Below are 19,595 nucleotides of genomic sequence, written 5' to 3' on the forward strand. Positions count from 1 at the left end.
CATATTGCCCTGTGCAGGGCACAGTCAATAATTTAGAATGGATTACTGGGTGGCCCAATTCCAAAAGCAGTTACCTGATCTATTTTTTTCAAAGCATCCCTTTTCTTACTCTATTTCCACTCTCGTCTCAGGAGAGTTTCCACCAATCTGTATGTTAATATTTAAAATTCCTCATTAGTACAAAGTCATCTAGCTTTTCAGCTCCAAATCTCCTCAAGCCTCACCCTCTCAGGCTTGGTAATACAAATGTGCATTTTGTGTGTTTAAAGGAGGAATACTTTATTTTGGGGACTGGTACCTACTTAATTTCATATAAAACCCCTGTGTCCTTCACATTCCACTGCGTGGCTATGCATGGAAGACAAAGTTATTTCCTGAGCTTTCTGTTGTTTTTGTGGTTTACATTCTACATTTAATGATAAAATATTAAGAAAATATCTGGGCTTACTATTAGTTATTGGCAATACATTGATATGCACATTTTCTATTCCATGTATTCATATCTTAGGAAATCCTCAATCTTACTCTCTCCCCCATCACAACCCTTCTTCTTCAATAAATTTAATGACGGGGTGGTAGGCATTTGTGACGACACCTGTTTCTTAAAATAAATTCTTTTGATTTATTAGCTCCCAAATCTTGTCCCTTAGGAGAATATTTCGATAACAGAGAAGCCAGTTGATAATAATCTTAAGGAGCCAAGGTGAGATGTTCTGTATCTTTCCAGCGAGCACCTTCAGTTCTCAAAGCTCAAAGGGGAGAATACGTTCATTCAGTTTTCACTTAACTAGGCATTCTCAAATAATCAGTGTTTGCCTGCCCACGGCTGGCCTCGTTGTCCTTGTACTTAGAATCAACATAGATATTTTCAATCTTCACTCTTGGTGCATCTGTCTTCTGTCTGCTAAAGAATAGTTGTGAACCATTTGCGGAAGGGTCACATCTTCCCATGCTGCAGTGGTACCTTTCTGCTTGCTAGCAGATCACATAGCATTAGCTTGAAGGCGAGAGAGATACTAGAATTGACCAATATTTCCCCGAGGTTTGTCTCAGAAGTTTACTGAGACAAAATGTGATAAAGGGCATGAGCTGTTTCTTAGGGCATGTGCATTTGCAGGTGATATGCATTACTAGAAGCTGGATATTTAACTTTCACATTTTCACATGAATTATACTAGCATTCCTGGGTGAGAGCTGATATGGGGGGAGCCTGAAGGACAAAGCAGTATTTTGTTCAGAGAGTATGATGTGGTAGTTTTTTTTTTACAAGCACAAAGATTGATTAAGAGTTAAATTAAATCACATATTTATTCTGGATTCCAAAAGATTAGGCAACAATAATGCTATTTTAAATCTAGCCTAGTCTAGATAAAAATTAAGGTAGGACTTAAAAATTATCGGTAGTTGAGAATATATATTTTTAGAAAATATTGTTTAAACTATGTAATAGAATATAAAATGGAAAAACACACTCAAATAAGTACATTGTTTGAACAAGGTAATTTACATATTATCACTATTGACAAAATTAGTTCAGAGGTAAGAAAATGTATCTGCTTTAGCCCAAAGCAGCTCAGGTGTAGGTGGGTGAAATAGATGTATTATATATTATACAGGAATGTAGAATGCACATTCTCACCCACCTGAACCAGGTTGTGAATATCCATTCTGCTCAAACATCTGTGGAAGGTGATTGTCTTGTTGAAGTTCTTATGATGTAAGGGAAGAACATATAATTCAATACTAACTTTGAATTTTAACACTTGATGGGTAGCTAACCATGAATCAGCCCACAGCACTCTTTGATCATCTAAGCAAGTAATTAGTATATTAAAATTCTAGAAGGAGAAATCCTTAGATTTCTAAGGAACAGACAGATTGTGAGCTCATATAGACACACTACAGGCTTATAAGGAAGCCAGGTCCTTTACAGAGGCTCCAATACTGGAAGCTAACATAAGGAGGTGACTGGTGACCCCTCTGAGTCAAATTTAGATACAGTAAATATCTTTACTTTTAGAAGATTTTAAAAAATAAGTAAAACACCATTGTACAGCTAATGCAGCAAACTAAGGATTTTTTTCACCCCAAAGAAGCCATGCTTCTTGCCCAGATTTCTAGAGCAGTCCAGTGGCAGTGCTCACTTCTGAGTCCAGGCAGTGGTCTAATTGCTGCTCCCTTTATGCTCTCTCTGTCACTGTGGCAATGGCAGTATATGGGAAAAAGACCGTGGGTCCTACCTCTTGGCAAGTTGTACATGTGAAGCTATGTCTGTGCTCTTGGGAGGGGAGTGATCACGTTAATATTTCAAAAGGACATTTACTCCATGTGTCACACTGCCAACACAGGATGGGCGACAGAACAAGAGCTTTGATGCATGCCCAGTATAAGGCAATCAATACACACTGGGGCGACCACAAAATATTTTAATTTTAACAATAATGTACATTTTCATCCACTGTTTCAAAGGTGCAACCCTTAACAATCAACACCATTTCTACACACACACACACACACACACACACACACACAAACAGTCCTAGCCAGGGGACCAGAGGAGCAGTCAAGCCCCTTTATAGCCTTGGAGCAATTTCCTGAATGATGTCTTACATCATCATCTATCTTTAGAGTAGCCACATTTTCATAAACTGGCAAGTCATTCTTGTACATTTAGAGGCATCTTACTTACTTTTACTGGTCAAAACTCCCTGTCATGTCCATCACTTAGAGTGATCTGTCAAGCGTTTTCTGAAATAACTAGTTGTTGAGTGGTGTTTGTGATTATGTGGTGGTCCATCTCACATCAATTTAACCTTCCAGAAATTCCCAGTGCTATTACCACTCCATCCTCACACTCAGTCGTCTGCCAAATTAAAGCCGCTATTGCTTTGGGCTTATGTTGTATTTCCCTGATGACAAAGGCCTACCACCAAAAGCCACCAGAACAACCTATTAAAATGAATGAACGCCCCAGAAATCCGGTAAGTAATTTCACAATCTAATGAGAAGGGCAGAGCTCTTGAAGTTGTTTTCCTTCCCTTGCCTTGTGCACATGATATTTTCTCTGCCTGCTGAACTGACTGGTATGAGCAGGGTCAGGGTGGCTTGAAGGTATTGCCTAAGCTGGTGTACAGAACTCACTAGGCATTGCAGAACTGGCTCTCTGCATATGTATAGCTCCTAAGCTACTTAAATATCCGCGCACACATGTGAATAGCTACGTAAGATTGCATTTGGTATGCCTGTGCTATGATTCCGTGTGAGTCTCCTGACCTCAGAGGAATCCCTGCAATTCCCTGAACTCTGGAGTTAGGGGCATGAAGCACATAGCTTTTTCCACCTTCCCTGGTGACTGGTACCCCTGGGTCCCAAGAATCTGCAATGCCTCATCTCTCAAGCAGCTAATCAGAGGAGACTGAGAAGATGAGAAAAGATATACGTAGAACTTGGGAAGAGCGGGTGCACCTAAGATGATGTCTCCGAATCTAGGAACCTTGATTCTGCTGCTTTATTTACAAAGCCTTGGAAAACTGGAGGGGAGGCAAAGCCATCCAGAATATAAAATCCTTTGAGATAATTTCTGTCATCATTCTGGAAGCCACACCACCCAGCTGCTGTCCAGCGCAGGGGTCACGGAGTCCGGGCAGCGCTGTGAACAGAGGCTGCAAGTCGCAGGCGCCACCCGGACACTTTGCGCTTCGGTGGGCTTTGCGCCCTGAAGACGTGTCCCCGCACCATCTTCCCAGGAGCTGTGCAGGAGGTCTGAAACAGCCCAGCTGGTGCCTCGAAAGGGAGTTTCTAGAAGCTCCATCTCTGCTGACTCCCCTCCCCTTCGGATTTTGGATTTTACCCCCGCCAGGGAGCTAGCAGCTGCAGCTCCACAGCATCCACTAGCTCTCCAAGAGGACCAGGTGCCTCCGACGCCGCTTTCTGCGGGTCGGCCCGAGGGCTTGACCCCGGCGCTGCGGTGTGGCGGATGCTCCCGTGCCGGGGCCGTGGACTCCCCGCCCGGGGACTCCCCGCCCTTGCGCGCGACCCCGCGCCCGGGCGGGCGGCGCTTGCGGCGGGCAGGGGGCGGGTAGGGCAGCCTGGACTCGTCCTGGGGTAGCCGCCTCCTCTGCATCCTGCCCGCGCATCCTGGAGCCCAGCCGCATCCTCCGCCTCTGCCTCTGGCGGCTGCCAGCCTCTCCCTCGCGCCACCTCGGCCTCCCGCTGCCCCCGCCCCCGCGCCCCCGGTGGCTGTGCCTCGGCGGAGCCCTGAGGGGGCCTGTGGCTCGTCGGCCGCCCGCTCGGCTCGACTTGGCCGGGAGGCGTGCATGCCCCTGCAGCCCGCGGCGTTCATCAGCAGCATGCTCTATTTCCAGATGGTGATCATGGCAGGGACGGTGATGTTGGCGTACTACTTCGAATACACGGACACGTTCACTGTGAACGTGCAGGGATTCTTCTGCCACGACAGCGCCTACCGCAAGCCCTATCCGGGCCCAGAGGACAGCAGCGCCGTGCCCCCTGTGCTCCTCTACTCGCTGGCCGCTGGCGTCCCGGTGCTCGTGGTAAGCCCAGGGCTACCAGCCCTCTTTTGCCTTCTGCAGATTGAGGATCCTCCAGGAGGACCAGGGTACACCAACCTTTACCATCTAAGTTTCTCCAACTTGGTGACAGCCCTCTTCCTCAAGAGGACATCCTTCTGGGGATCACGGGGGCGGGGGTGAGAGGGAAGCCTACAGGGCTGGGTGGCTCAAAGACAGGAAAGAGCTCTGCAGAAGGTGATGGGTGGGTGGCGGGATGCAAAGGGGGTGAGCCTCTGAAGCGAATAGACTGGATTCGTTCTGTGGCCCTGCCTAGCTGGTTGGCCTCCTCCTGGATTTTGCTAGGAAGTGGAGCAGCAGCCTGGGGTGGGGTAGAGGAGTAAGATGCTGGACTCGGGAAGGGATCCCTGCCCAGTCGGGGCAGGAGCAAATGCTTCTGTTTTATCCCCCCTCCTTTCCCTCCAGATGAAAGAGCCAGGTGCACTGAGCTGGAGATCAGCTCACAAGTATCTAAAAATGTCTTTGGGCATCTGTAAATGAAGAGGCCTCAGCAACAGGGCTTTGCTGGAAAGCAGGAGCGGAGTAGGCTACATCACAAGAGTACTTTAGATTTTTTTAAAGGCTATCTTCTCCCTGGACGGCTCTAGTGCTTGCTTCTTCCTTGCTAGATTTATTGACTCTCTCTCTCTTCTCTCCGGTGTGTGTGTGTGTGTGTGTGTGTGTGTGTGTGTGTGTGTGTGTGTGACTGTCCAAGTGGGGGGAGAGGACAAGGCTATGTAGATAAGTTCTCTCAGTCTCTCTCTGTCTCTGTCTCTCACACACACACGACATGTAACACTTGAGCTAATGAATATACCACAATTTGCATATATGAACACAATACAAAGTTCATTGTAGGAGATGGCTGTTATTTCTTTGGAGACCAACCGCACTATGGTTCCTTTACATTGACAAAATATCTGAGGTTCCCTTCCCATGAAGCTCCCTCTCCTTTCTACCCTTCCTCTCCCCCCCTCCCCACACAATGAATAAGAAGCTAGGTAACAGAAGGGCAAGGGAGCTTGAGCTTTCATTTCCCACAGCTGAAGGTATGAATTGAAGTTGTGAGTAAGTGATCTACGGCTCCCATATTCTAAGATTTTGTCTTTGCTTTGGTCTTCAGGAAAGTGATTTAAGAATTTTCCAAATGAAAAGTTCTTATCACAAAATGGCAACAATACAAATAATAAACCAAGCCAGTTCTAGATAGCGTCAAAGTAACTGTTTAACACATCACTGCACAGATGACTTCAACTTTAGCTCTAGCACAATGGTTGAGCCTGTGTTAGGACTTCCTTCCCTTGGAATATCTTCAGTTTGATTTGTTTTTGACATTGGCTTTGCTAAAATGTGTCAGAAATCCTCAATGCAGTTGCAAGCTCCAGTTCTCCCTCTCCTAGTTTGAAAAGTTGCCAGAACAAGAGGTGTCCTAGTTTCTGGGGTACTTTTTGACTTTGCAGATTCTGGGTTTTCAGGCACATGCTTTCTAGGAGATTAAGTAGCACAGAGATTTTTTTTTGTAATGGAAAAAGCCAATTGCTTTTGGGTCATTGATTTATCTGCAACCATAATCAATATGTTTGTCTCTGTAATTGGCATTCCGTTTCCTCAGTAAGATAGCATTGCCAGCCTTGGACCATCCATCCCTGGTGGCAAGAACCAGTTTAGAGTTGAAAATACATTGGCCCAAGACTTCCCACTTTGGGGAGACCTAGGGAGAATCAAAGGGGATAACGGAGCTAGCTAAGCACCGCTGATTGGAACTGAGCTGCTGTAGGCATGTGCTTTTAAGGAATAGCCTCTCCTTATATTACAGGAAATGAGGTTCAGTTACTAGACTGGAAACATCTGAAAATGACAACAATAGGTAGATCTGGTGTTCACATACACAGGAACTAGTGCCAAGTGCCATGCTTCTGCTTTCAAAGCTGGCTGCTGGAGATGACATGGAGAGACCCACAAACAGAGATTTATGAAAGGGAGGCTCCAACTTGGCTTTCATGTGTTGACCTCCAGATATGAATGAATAGATTTAAAAATTAGTGTGAAGAAAAAATATTGAATTTTGGATGGTTGTACTTTGCTTCCCTTCCTCCTAGGAATAATAAACTCAGCTACCACATAATGAGCCAATGCAGCAATGGCAGCTTGCTTCTCCATTCTTCTTAAGAACATGGCCTTAAGCGTACTGTCTTCTGATAAGAATAGCAACAATGTGAACAATACCCAACCACGGGGAAGATAGTATTTTATTCTTGAATACTTGAGTATGTTTTCCACATACTGTGAAGGTAGCCATCATCTCTGAGATCTATCATTATTATTTTCATAAGAAATTTTTCTGGGCAATATTGTCTCACGCCTTTAATCCCAGCACTCAGGAGACAGAGGCAGGCAGATCTCTGTGAGTTTGAGGCCAGCCTGGTCTACAAGAGCTAGTTCCAGGGTAGGCTCCAAAGCTACAGAGAAACCCTGTCTTGAAAAACCAAAAATAAATAGATAAATAAAGATATTTTGTTTTTAATTTAATTTTATTATTTTATGTAGGGCAATGGACTTCTGGCACTGGAGTTACAGACAGTTGTGAACTGCCATAGGGGTCCTAGGGATTGAACCCAGTTCTTGAAGAGCATGCAATGCTCTTAACCACAGAGCCATCTCTCCAGCCCTTTCATAAAACCATTTTGGGAAGCAGGAGCTAAGAAAGATTATGTGCTCAAGGACCAAAGTTAAAAAGCTTGCCCTAATGGTTTCAGCCCTAGTCTATCAGGCTTCTAAGTTTGTGCTTTTTCTGTTATCAATTATTGATTCAATCTGATCATAATCATTATTCTTAATTAAGTGCTTCAAGCTTTTTCCTTGTGTCATATTTAGTGCATTTTGACTGCTAAGGTCCATATGTATTGATTTATTGTCTTACCTTTTTATATGTGTTCTTAACCTGGAGGGTGATTTTAAAATCTCTTCAATATTTCTACCTGTGGATTATTTTTTATTTGTCCAAAAATTTAAAAGCTACAGGACACAGTGCCTTTTTGGACTGCATTACATTTATTTATTTACCTACTTATTTATGGGCAGCAAGAGAGGAGATTTCTAAATGTAGTAGGCACTCTAAGATGTGTGATCTTCCCCCCAATGTGGAGACTGCAGGCATGACTTTACCTGGGTGAATTTTAGAATTGGAAACTTTACTTCCTGTGAAACCTTGAAAATTTTATTTAAGCTTATTAATTCTCAGTTCTTTCAGTCACAAAATTTTGCATTTAAATTACTTATAATATGCAAATATTCTTTTCTCTTCATGATTGATACTTTCTCATAGGTCATTGACATCTGTATTGTAATTTGGGGTGCTGGGGATTGAATCCAGGGACTGAGGAGGTTTGTTCCTAGCTCAGCATTATTATTAATAAAATAATGGTCAGGAAAAGTTTCCTGGATCCTTATGTTCCAAACATTTATCTGGTAGAGCAGCTGCTCTAAGGGTAATTTCAGACATAAACTACAGTTGCTGATTCTAAGTAGTTTATGGCGGAATTTGAAAAAAATCGAGAAACACACTGGCAGTTACAATAATCATGATATGCTTGGCTGGGTGTGGTGATGCACACTTGTAAAAGCAGTATTCAGAGGCTGAGGCAGGAGGATCGTCAATGTCAGGTTAACCTAGACTTCCTAGACTTGGATGGAGGTGGGAGGACCTTGGACTTTCCACAGGGCAGGGAACCCTGACTGCTCTTGGGACTGGAGAGGGAGGAGAAGAGGAGTGGGGGGAGGGGGAGAGGGGCAGGAGGAGGGGGAGGGAAATGGGAGGCGAGGAGGAAGTGGGAAAATTTTTTTTTCAATAAAAAAAAAAAAGAAAGTTAGTATTGTTCTCAGAGTAAAACCCTGTATCCACAAAACAAAGCAAAACAAAACAAAACAGCCAGGGATACAGTGTAGTTGTGGATTCTGTCAGCTTAGTATATTCAGGGTCCTTAGTTTAGTCCCCAGCACTGCAAGAAAGAAAAGAAATATGTTGATATGTAGAGACATATGTATTTGCCCATATACACATATATGTGTATATCAGAAAGACCTTTGCTGATATCGGGAAGGATAAGATCACCTTCTTTTGGAGGATTGAAGGAAGACTTCATGAAAATGGTTGCATATGATGAATGCTTTATCTCTAATTAATTAATTAACTATTTTCTCTCAGTGTCAATACCAAGAGCCTTGTGTAAATACTCAGAAAGTGCTGTCCTGGTGAGATGCATTTCCTGCCCTTGGGATTTGAGGGGTGTACCTACAGCTTTATCCCAAGAATGGTGGAAAGAGATGATGGCAGGCAATCATTTCCTACTCAGGGTCTTCCTTTCCTAAAGTCTGGCCTTGGAAAACCACTTCTGTGTTGTGCTACAGGACACAGCGCAGATAAGAGCATTAGATAAGTCTGGACTCTTAGTCTGGCTTCTCTTATTAATTAGCCGGTGCTTTGTCCAAAGTTTCTTATTAACCGGAGATTAAAAAAACAATAAAACAAACAAACAAACAAAAAACATAATTTCCTGCTGGGTAGGGTGGCTTATACCTTTAGTACCCCCAAAGCAGACAGATTTCTGTGAGTTCCAGGCAATCCTGGTTTATATAGTGAGTGGCAGGCAAGCCCAGGATACCTAATGAGACTCTATCTAAACTAAAATGAAAAAAATAAAATCATCCCATGAAACTAAAATAATATAAAACCACATCTGACTTCCGGAGAGTTAACGCATGCGGAGGTTCAGATTCGGGATTCTCTTGCTTGAGTGTAAGTCTATTCTGGTATTTTCCAGTGGTAAGAACTTGAGCCAGTGTGTCTCTCTGCCCAGATTTCTCTAATAATAAAATTGAGGTGTTGTGGAAATTGGTTTTGTGGGACTTTTGTGAATACGCATATGTGGTAGATTAGTGGCCCTCTCTATACCTCTGTGGATCGCTTTACTCAGTACCACCGTGAGAGTGCTCTCCTCAGATACATGTCCCATCCTTACAGCCATTTTTATCAATGGCATGTAAGAAGTTCAGTGAGAGATCATTGTGTCAGAATTTAGTTATTTAAATCCATTAATGCATTTCATTTCCACAATACAATTATGAAGGTGGCTGAGACATAGGGAGTTTAGGTGGCACACCCAGCGTCTCACGATGACAGTACCATTCTCCAAAGCCTGTGCATTTACCTCTTTTGTTAAAAACCTTTACTCTGACAGGCTAACCAGTCTTTTAAGATTTTTAGTGATAGTGACTCAATCCAAGAAAGTCAACATTTTTCTCAAACCTTTTGTACTGAATTCCGTTTTCTCTGGTTTGGTGGTAAACTGTGTGCCCCACAGTAGAGAATAGTCTCCATGTGTGATGTAGGAAATTGTTTTGTTTCCTGTTCTGCTTGGAAGTGTTGCGGAGAGGTGGGTGGCAGCAGAAGGGATTCAGAGTTGTGTGGTTCTGCTTTGAAGCATAGCTATTATCTCAGCTGCACACACTGAGCAGGGACTGTAGGCACCCACATTTGTGGAGATCCACAGTCTCCTAGATTTGCAGTCTGTGGTGCTGGAGAGGTGAGGTGCCTCCTCTAAGGCGTGTTTCTTAAAATAAGGGAGGCTTAGCACTAGATCGTGCAATGCCATGCATGTGTGGAAATCAGATGTATGCTAATACATACACAAGGAAAGTTTAACATGTTAGTTTTAGGATTCCCTAAATGGGCTATTCTTGCAGGGAGGGTCTGAGAGTCTGTTTGAAACCCTACTAATGCCTTTTGTTTTTCTTAGAAATTGCCACTCCTATCCATTTACATTCTCCCTTCCCTTTTCTTCCTCCTCTTTCCTTCCCTTTCTGCTTAAAAAGTAATTCTCTTTGCCCCTCTTTTTCCTTTCATCTCCACTCATTTTCCCACTGATATGGAAATTGTGGCAGGAAGCAGAAGCCCAGCTAGCTTTCTCCTGCTTCTGTCTCTCACTCTCTCTTCCTCTATCTTTTCTCCTTTCCTTCCTCCTGTTATCTACAAGTCATCCTTGTGATATTTTTGAGACATTTACTGTAATTGAAATATGTGGAGTTGCTCCACCCTACCTTTAAAAGCTTTTATGAGTGACAATTGGATGAGAGAAAAAAAAGCATTTTGGAGTCCATGTCACTTCATAAATACAAGGAAGATACAGTGTGAACAGGTCACACAGGTTATATAGCTACCCATGATTGGCATCATTTCTAGCTCTCTTTTGTCAGACTTATGCATGTATATCATGACACAAGAAAATGAATATGACTTTTACAATCTTTTTACTGATTTTTCTATACACAGAATGGTATAGGTAAATAGTTAGTAGAATAAAAAGGTCTAACTAATTATTACAGGCTATTGCTCTAATGTATAATGCTGGTTTCTAAAATATTTCAGTAACTTTAAGTGTTTTCAAGATCCTTGTTAAGAATCATCTTGTTCATTTCTGTAATTTTAAATAGATATAAAGTTTTGGGAGAGTACATGAATGCTTTTGTTAAATATATGCTATAACACATGAAGTCTTAGGGTTTTTTTTTTTAACCCCATCAAGCAAAAATCTGTAGACGTTTTAAATGATATAAGGAATTTATATGTACTAGGTACAGCACTGCTGACCGGTCTTCTAAAATATAAGAAAGAAAGAAAGAAAGAAAGAAAGAAAGAAAGAAAGAAAGAAAGAAAGAAAGAAAGAAAGAAAGAAAGAAAGACTCTCTACTCTTCAAGAATGCATACCAGCTGAGTAAAAATTATACCTCTAAGCCTCAGTTCTCTTGTCTATAAAAGAGACATAAGAATACGTAACATGATCTCTTCCATGAACTAGCAACGTCTGTGCTAAGTGTTCAGTTGGTGGTAGCTGTTTTTCTACACTAAATGCCGCCTATTCTTATTGATAGCACGGGGTAAAATGACAACATGCAATCACGCACACTTAACCACTTTTGAACAAATGAGGTAAGCCATTTACTGTGCACATTAATTCTTTCAGATAGTGTGTGCAGTGGCACCTCTAGGGTGCTTTAGCAATTCGCTTCAGTAGGTAAATGACATGTTGAAGACCTGCACCTATTACTTCAAGTCCAGTGCTCTGGTAGCTACATAGAGTTGGCCACTAATTTGATTCATAGTATATATGACTGCATTCCTAGCAACAGAGAAGAGTTAAAGCATATTGAATTATTATCAATGTGTTATTTGCCCTATGCCCACTAATGTAGAGCCTCAGTGAACAGTAATTGAAAAAGCTAGACATTGGAAAGGGGAGTTTAAAAATCAATGTTCAAATATATGAACTCTCTTCCATATTTAAACCATCACAATAGCCAATAGGATTTGATTTTTTTTTCAGGTCTGCATTCTCACCCACTCACATGGCAGAATAGGTGCTGATGTCAGAACAAAGACCCTTACCTAGAGTTAGGAGGACGCTTTTAACACTTCAGAAACTCATGGAATATTATTAGGTTGGAAGAGATTTTAAAATATGTAAAATAGGATTTTATCAGTACTATTTAAACTGTTTCTGAGAATGGCAGTTTTCACTCAGCAGGCTGGTTACATTTTCAGTCTTATTATGACAGATGTAGTTTGAGAATTATTGTCAGCAAAATTACCATTTTAAAGGGATAAAAACAGAATTACATTTTTTTAAAACAGTTACCTTTAAAATTTTAAAGGCAGATTCTGTGATACATATTTCTCACTGAGAGAACATGTATGAATGAATGAGTATGTGTGTGTGTGTGAGTGTGTGTGTGTGTGTAGATTTATAAGGGGTTTGGCATTTAATACATTTGTAAGTTTTGTATGAATTCACTTTTATCTCCCCTGTGTCTCATCTCTCTGATGCTTCTTCCCACTCCAATCCAGCTTCTTAGAACATTCTTTGCATCCAAGAGGTAATATCCTGACTTGTATCTCTTGCAAATTACAAGCTGGATATGAATTATGACATTCAGGTCATTTTGTGCTGTGGTTGATAATGCATTATTATTATATTTACATCATTAGATTTGGGCATTTCAAAGTTAGAATATTGTAAATTGACTTGAGTCAGTTTTCTTTGATTGAATATTTAGGCTATTTTTGATGAATAAGCTATCAAGGCACTCATTGAAGTTGTGGTGATGAAGTTATAATGAATTTGAATTCAAATAATAGACCAAATTCTGCTGAGCTTTCAGTTGTTTAATAGCTTTCCATTACAGCAGGCAGAAGTGTCCAAATAACTTGTAAGTTCAATGAATCCTTAGCTCTTGGTCCTCAGTGATGATTTAGATGGATGAAATGCTGTCTGAAGGGTTAGCACAGCCAAGATGGGATTGGATTGACACAGTCCAAATCAACCATAGATCTTTTAAATTCATCAGGATAAAACCATTAGGGAATAGAATAGACCACATCAGAGTCTTAATCCTTGAGAGTTCAGGTATGGGAATATAAGCCCATTCACATCAATTGAATTTTTTCCTTTAACCGGTGAACATGCATTTTTAGCAATTCATCATGATAATTAAAAGCCAGTCTTTTCATCAATAGAGAAAACCCCCCTTTTTTTAATCCTCTTTGCTAATTAAGTCAGCCATTAATTAACATACAGATAGCAAAGAGATTTTTGGCAGCTTCTTTGAAATAATAAGACCTGTTTTAATTCTCTGTCACTGTGACAACATACCTGAGATGAACAGCGTGGAGGGAGGAAGGATTTAGTTTGATTCATGGTTTCAGTCCACAGTCACTTGGCTTCTGAGCCTGGAGGTTAGGGGAAAGGCAATGCAGCAAAATGAAAGTACATCAAGGGGCAAAGCAATTCACCTCGCACTGGCTAGGCAACAGAGAAAGAAAAAAGAGTGCTTGCATTTATAACAAAGCTCTGCTCCAAAAAGCTATTACATTATTACTTTATCAATGGATTAATCTTCCGTGAGTTTGGAGCCCTCATGATCCATTGACTTCCTAAAGGCCCCAGATCCGCACACTGCAGCACCAGGGACCCAAGTCTTCAACACATGATGTTCAGGATAGATTCATGAGCCAAATCATAACCATACTTGTGACTGACTACTCTGGACTTTGAACTTGGCTAGCATTTTAGCAGACCATCCCTGAAAGTAGAGCTGATATCAATAAGCTTAATAATACGTACTAATTCATATCACATACATCATCCTAGACTCAATTGCAGATACCATCCGTCACCTAAGGACTGGTTCTTCTCTAGCTCATTATTTCTCAAACATATGCTCAAGATACCTTAGCTAAATGGTGGCATGTATGATCGTATTTGTCTTATAGCCATTTCCATATTTCGCTAGCTTATTTATTTCCTGAGAATGTACATTGTGTGTGGCACACAGGGTATGGATGCAGAGATATAAAATAAGTGCAAATGGAGTGACAGAAAGCAGGACTGTGAAAAGTTACTTCTCTTCAATCACTCTGTGCTTCCTTCTCGCCTCTCAGATTTTCTTCCCCTGGACAAATACATAGTGAATAGCTTTCACGGGCATCATCCTTTGAAATAAAGTCTTAAAGAAGTCAAATTCATTGTTGCAAAAATCCAGGGATTTATTGTGCTTCAAAGCAAATTTGGAAATAGTTGAAACATTATGGGGTAGTGAAGTAAACACTTTGCTTATATATCTGCATATTATTGAAATAACTCGTGGCCTCTCTCTGCTAATAGAAGTCAGATTTGTGTTGATATAACCCAAACCTCTGTGTGTTTCTCATACTTGCAGTATTGACAGCAGAAACTGTACTTTGTTGAAATCGTCGTTTTAGATTTAGCCCCCATCCGCTTGGGTACATAGAAGCATCTTGTGTTTCCAGAGACCTCATCAAAGCCGAATGTCACGATCTCACAGACACTGAAACCAAGCAGTCTCAGAGAGATGCTGCACTGGAGGATTCATCTTGGAATTCCAAATGAACTCCTGACATTTTCTATTGAAAGGGGAAAAAAAAGACAGTATCTTTGGGTTGGTGACAATGACCTCTTCCTTCCCATGTGCCTGGGCAGTATTTGCTTAGTTACAAAAATGAATGAAGAGCCTTAGTCATAAGTACGTGATAGCCCTCTTGCTCTTTTACAAAGGGACATTTGTTTCCTCTTCTCTGTGGTTTCACATCACATGGCTACTTGGGGTCCCCTTGTTTTTCTGGGTGAAGTCTGGAATACAGATATCAGACTCCAGAAGATGCTTTATCCAAGCGGCACAATCAGCCTCTTTCTGGCCTTACATTTTTGGAAAAGGTTTGTGAATTCAGTGTGAAATGGAACATGCATCCTCATAGGCAGACCTCTTCATCCATGGAAGAGGAACTTAGGGATCTTTTCTTTTTGCCTCTTAATTTTCTAATGAGTTGCCATGGAGATGAAGTGACTTGTCCAAGGTCACTCAACTAATGAGCAGATTGCATAGGCAGCTAATATGTTTAGATTGCTTAATGCCTATCTAGTATTGTTGCAACTGCTACATACATACTAATTTAGTGTTCTTTTCAACATGGGGGTGACCCTATTGTACTCAACTTATAGATGAGAGCATAGTATCAAGGCTCAGAAAGAGTGAGCAACTAACTTATTACACACAGCATGAAAGTGGTATGCCTTGACCCGATGCTTTTCCTACCACAGGTTTTACTTCTTTTGGAAGGATGAAGGCCACCTGTGGTGAATATCTTTGTTTTGCGGTGTTATTTGGGAAAATAAAATGCACACTCTGTTTATCGTAATAGGGATTTTTGTGACTTTTACTATTGACACAAAAGGTTCTACTAACAGTGTGTTTATAGTTAACACTTGGGATCTTAAGGAAGCAACCAAAGATGAGGAAAAAGAGGTTTTTGTTTTTGTTTGTTTGTTTGTTTGTTTTTCGAGAGGGGTTTTCTCTGTAGCTTTGGAACCTGTCCTGGAACTAGCTCTAGAACACCAGGATGGCCTTAAACTCACAGAGATCTGCCTGCCTTTGTCTCCCGAGTGCTGAGATTAAAGGTGTGTGCCACCACCGCCTGGTGGAAGAAGAGCTTTTAAGGGGCTGGAGAGCTTGCTCTTTGGGTAAAATACTAGCTGCACATGCACAAGATCCTGAGTTGAGATCACAAGGAGCCATGTAAAAATGCTGGTTGGGTGTGATGGTGTGTGTGCCTACAAGCCCAGTGCTTTGTGGTTGAATACAGGCACATCCCAGGAGTTTCCTGGGCAGCTAGCCTAAGCAATATGGAAAAATACTGGTTTATGGAGTAATGGCAGCTCAAAAACCATGGTAGAGGGCAATAGAAGAAAAATATGAGCAACTACTGGCCTCCACACATGGTTAAGCACACTTCCTCAAATATGCACACATATATATTCCCTGCACACATACATGCACTCATACACAATAAATGAATGAATGAATGAATGAATAACATTGGAATCTAAAATCAGTGTTGGGTCTATGATACTTTTTTCTTTCCCTTAATACCAACTATTTCATCCAAAAAGAAAAGCCCCATTTGGAGTTTAACTGGTAGCTGAATAACAATCTATCCAGTTTTGATGCACACATTTTAAACTCTTACGCTGTGGTTTTGACATAAATAACCGTATCACTGTCATAGAGAATATCAGATACAACCAAGACATTGCCTTTGCCATCAGGTTTGGAACAAGAGGATAGAAAGGAGATTCAAGGGTATGGATATGTTTAGGGGACATTATAGATGCTGTAGATGTATATTTGGAGCTCATGTTTTTAGAGGATACACCGTTTTGAGTGCTAGTGTCGGAATAATAAAGACAATGCTTTCCTGGTCTTATTGCCTTTCTTGGGGACCAGCCGAGGCATGAAGGTACTTCTCTACGATGCTGTGCTCGTATTATTCTCCCTGCTCCTCATTTCCTTATGTTCCCATGTCCTCATCCTTAGTTTAGGCAGCTTCAGGGCCATCTCTCTGATTCCTCTTTCCTTGATGTTTGTAGTCACCTTAGATCTGTTGTTCCTGCAATTTCCTTTCTACATAATGTCCATTTGTTTCTTGTCTCATGCACTTTCACCCCTAGCCAAGTAGAACAGGACGTCTACCACTCCTCGCACTATCTTCTTCATGAATCCATCAGCCTTAGATAGGAATAGAAGCTTCTACTGGTCCACTACCATGTCTGTGAAAGGAAAGAGTCAATATCTTCCCACAGGCTGGCTTCTTGGCTTCCTACGCTTTAAGCTTGAGCCTAAGGCAAACTCTTGTAATTGAATTTGCCATCTTGGAAGCACATGACTGCTAAACACTTAATTGAATATACCCTATACAATATATTACAAGGTCACATGGTTGGTTACACATTTAATTTGATCGCTTAAAACTTATTGGCTGGCAAAACATTATAAATTCCTATAGGGAAACAAATATGTTTTATAAATATATTTGCTTCTTGCTCAATGCCTAACAACCCTTCAAATGACAGCAATAAATAATTATTTGTGTATTTTAAAATAATATAATTAAATAGAAATTATAATTATTTCAGAAATTCTCTTTTTATTCAATTCTTTAGAACTAAAAATATTTAAGAATTTCGTAGACAAATACAATTTATTGCATTTTAATCACATGCCCTGTTCCTTCCAGAGACTCCCAACAAGTGCTCCTCTCAATTCTGCCAACTTCATGGCCCGCTTTTGTGACCAACTGAGTCTAGTTGCTGCTGCTAGTATGCACATAGGTGTTGGGTATTCTGCTGGAGCTTGTGCAACATTCTAGGAGCCACATCTCCAAAAAAAAAAAAAATTATTCATAGCCCTCAAACGCCAATTGCTCATCGTCCGTAGGTGGGATCTTGGATATTTGTTTTGAACTGTTGTTTGATCTTGTTCAGATCTTGTGCTCCTAACCACAGCTGCTGTGGCTCTTTCATGCCCAGATGACAGTAGTTTTAGAAGTTCCCCATAATTTTTGTCTTTTGAAAACCTTCTCCTACCTCTTCTACACTGCTTCCTGAGCCTGGTGGCTGTGCTGATGTAGATTTCCCACCTAGGGATGAACACTTCACAGTCACTTACTCTCTGTACATGGTAACTGTAAGCCCTTTTATCAACCACGAGGGATTTTTGTTTATTTAAATTGATTATTTATTTACTTGAGTGCATGTCATATTATGATAAAATGTGCCTAAGTGCATTATCCACTCATAGATATTTAGGTTGTCAAGCCCAAGTTATTTTTCCAAACTCCAGATTGTTAACATTTTACTTTATTTTGCATCATGAATTTTAAATATTTTTCCTATGTGTGTTCGTTTAACCTTTCATTTAATCAAAGTTATGCAGAATGTACTCCGAAAGTAAACCTCATTTCCTTTAAGTGGAGAATATTTCTAATACCTCTAATTTTTCATTTACATCATTATGGTTTTGCTCTATAAACACTATTTAATTTTTTGTTTTAAATTATAGCTAGCACTTTTAAAATTATCACTGTAAGAGGACTTTTTTTTTGTTGTACCTGATAATTTTTGAAAATCAAGTGAGACGTTTTATGCATTTTAATATACTTAAGTTATTTTTTCTTAACTAAGCCAGAGGTGCAGGAAATATTGGTCAGTAGTATGGTTAGTACTTGGCTAACATGCATGGGCTAGATTCTTAGTATATGGATACACATACACACACACCAGGTGACCTAAGATTGAATCATCATCATCTTTCTTCAAAATTAATTGATTTAAATTATTAATTCATTTTACACCTGAAAGTTCTATGTATGACAAAATTAGAAAACTTTGTGTGTCTTTGCTCATAAGTATGGGATGTATATGAATGTGGAAGCCATAGGTTGATGGTAGGTATCTTCCTTAACCAGTTCCACCTTAGCTTTTGAAGTAAGGTCTGTCAGTGAATCTAGAATTCATGAATTCTGCTAGACTAACTGGTCAGCAAGCTGTAAAAGTCCTTCCTTCTCTGTCTCTCGGGCTCTGATATTACAGTGTGCTTTGATTTGCCCACACTGTTTTTCTGTAAGTGCTTTATATTCGAACTCAGATCTCCATCCTTGTGCTGGAGGTACTTTATTGACTGAATCATCTCTCCAGCTCCAAAAATACATTTTGATGGTGTTTTGATGCTGCATTCAGATAGCTGGCAGGGGTTCTAAATGAGATGAGTCAGTATTTTAGAGTCGCACAGGATTTATGAAGCATGCTTTATACATTTTTATTAGTGATCATATATTAAGATGAAACACTAGACTCAGTACATGGCACTCTTTTGAGAAGAGTTTCTTTCCTTTGAGAGTGATAAAAGAATTAGTAGTACTTTATAGAATGACGGTAATGAGGAAAGAAGGATTCAGTGTTGCATGGGCAAGCAAATCACTCACAATTAACTCAGGCAGAGCTGGGAACATGAAGTTAGCATTTTTGTGTTTATGGATTCTCTCACTGAAATTCAGGACATCCAAATTAGACTGAAATACCAAGTATGTGGAAATTAATTCTCCACCTTCTCAAATAGGTACACATGAAACCTCCGAATAACATCACGTCATAGAACACGGCATGGTACTCAAACGTATTTCCGCATGTATTCATTAAAAGAACAACTATTGGGTCTTTCCTTGGCTAAAGGTGTTTTGTGTTTGGTGAGTGAGTTTTAGATGCTCAGACATGGAAGGCAGGATCCATGGGCTTGCATGTTAACTGGTCCTGGCAGAGATATTCATAACAGTGTAGGAGGATGCAAAGGTGGGTGGATGGAAGAAGAAAGCATTAGGGCAGAGGAGATGATAGCCAGTTGAGGAAATGAAGGAAAAGGACTCCAAGAAGATGGTGTGTGTAGTTGTTAGGGCTAGGGAGGGTTTGTAGGCTGGGAGAACAATGCAAGGCTGGAAGAGGAAAGTGTTTCCAAGAGTAAATTACTGAGTACAGAACAGGTTTCGATGGACCCTACATTCCAATGGTGTTTGAAGGCTACAGTCCATAACTACCCTGAAGAAATAAATCTGTATTCCACATTATT

At 40.8% G+C, this 19,595-nt stretch overlaps 1 protein-coding gene across 1 annotated transcript in view; it reads left to right on the forward strand.

Moving 5' to 3' along the window:
• The first annotated feature begins 3,880 nt into the window (after positions 1–3,880).
• The window catches only part of Plppr5 (phospholipid phosphatase related 5), a 102,501-nt gene continuing 86,786 nt past the window's right edge, over positions 3,881–19,595 (forward strand). Inside the window, exon 1 of the mRNA XM_057793346.1 lies at positions 3,881–4,553. Within this exon, the coding sequence (XP_057649329.1) occupies positions 4,317–4,553 (237 nt within the window). The 5' untranslated portion in view covers positions 3,881–4,316. The remainder of the gene's footprint in view (positions 4,554–19,595) is intronic.

This window comes from Chionomys nivalis, chromosome 18 (genome assembly GCF_950005125.1).
Source record: "Chionomys nivalis chromosome 18, mChiNiv1.1, whole genome shotgun sequence".
In the NCBI taxonomy this organism is placed as follows: domain Eukaryota; kingdom Metazoa; phylum Chordata; class Mammalia; order Rodentia; family Cricetidae; genus Chionomys; species Chionomys nivalis.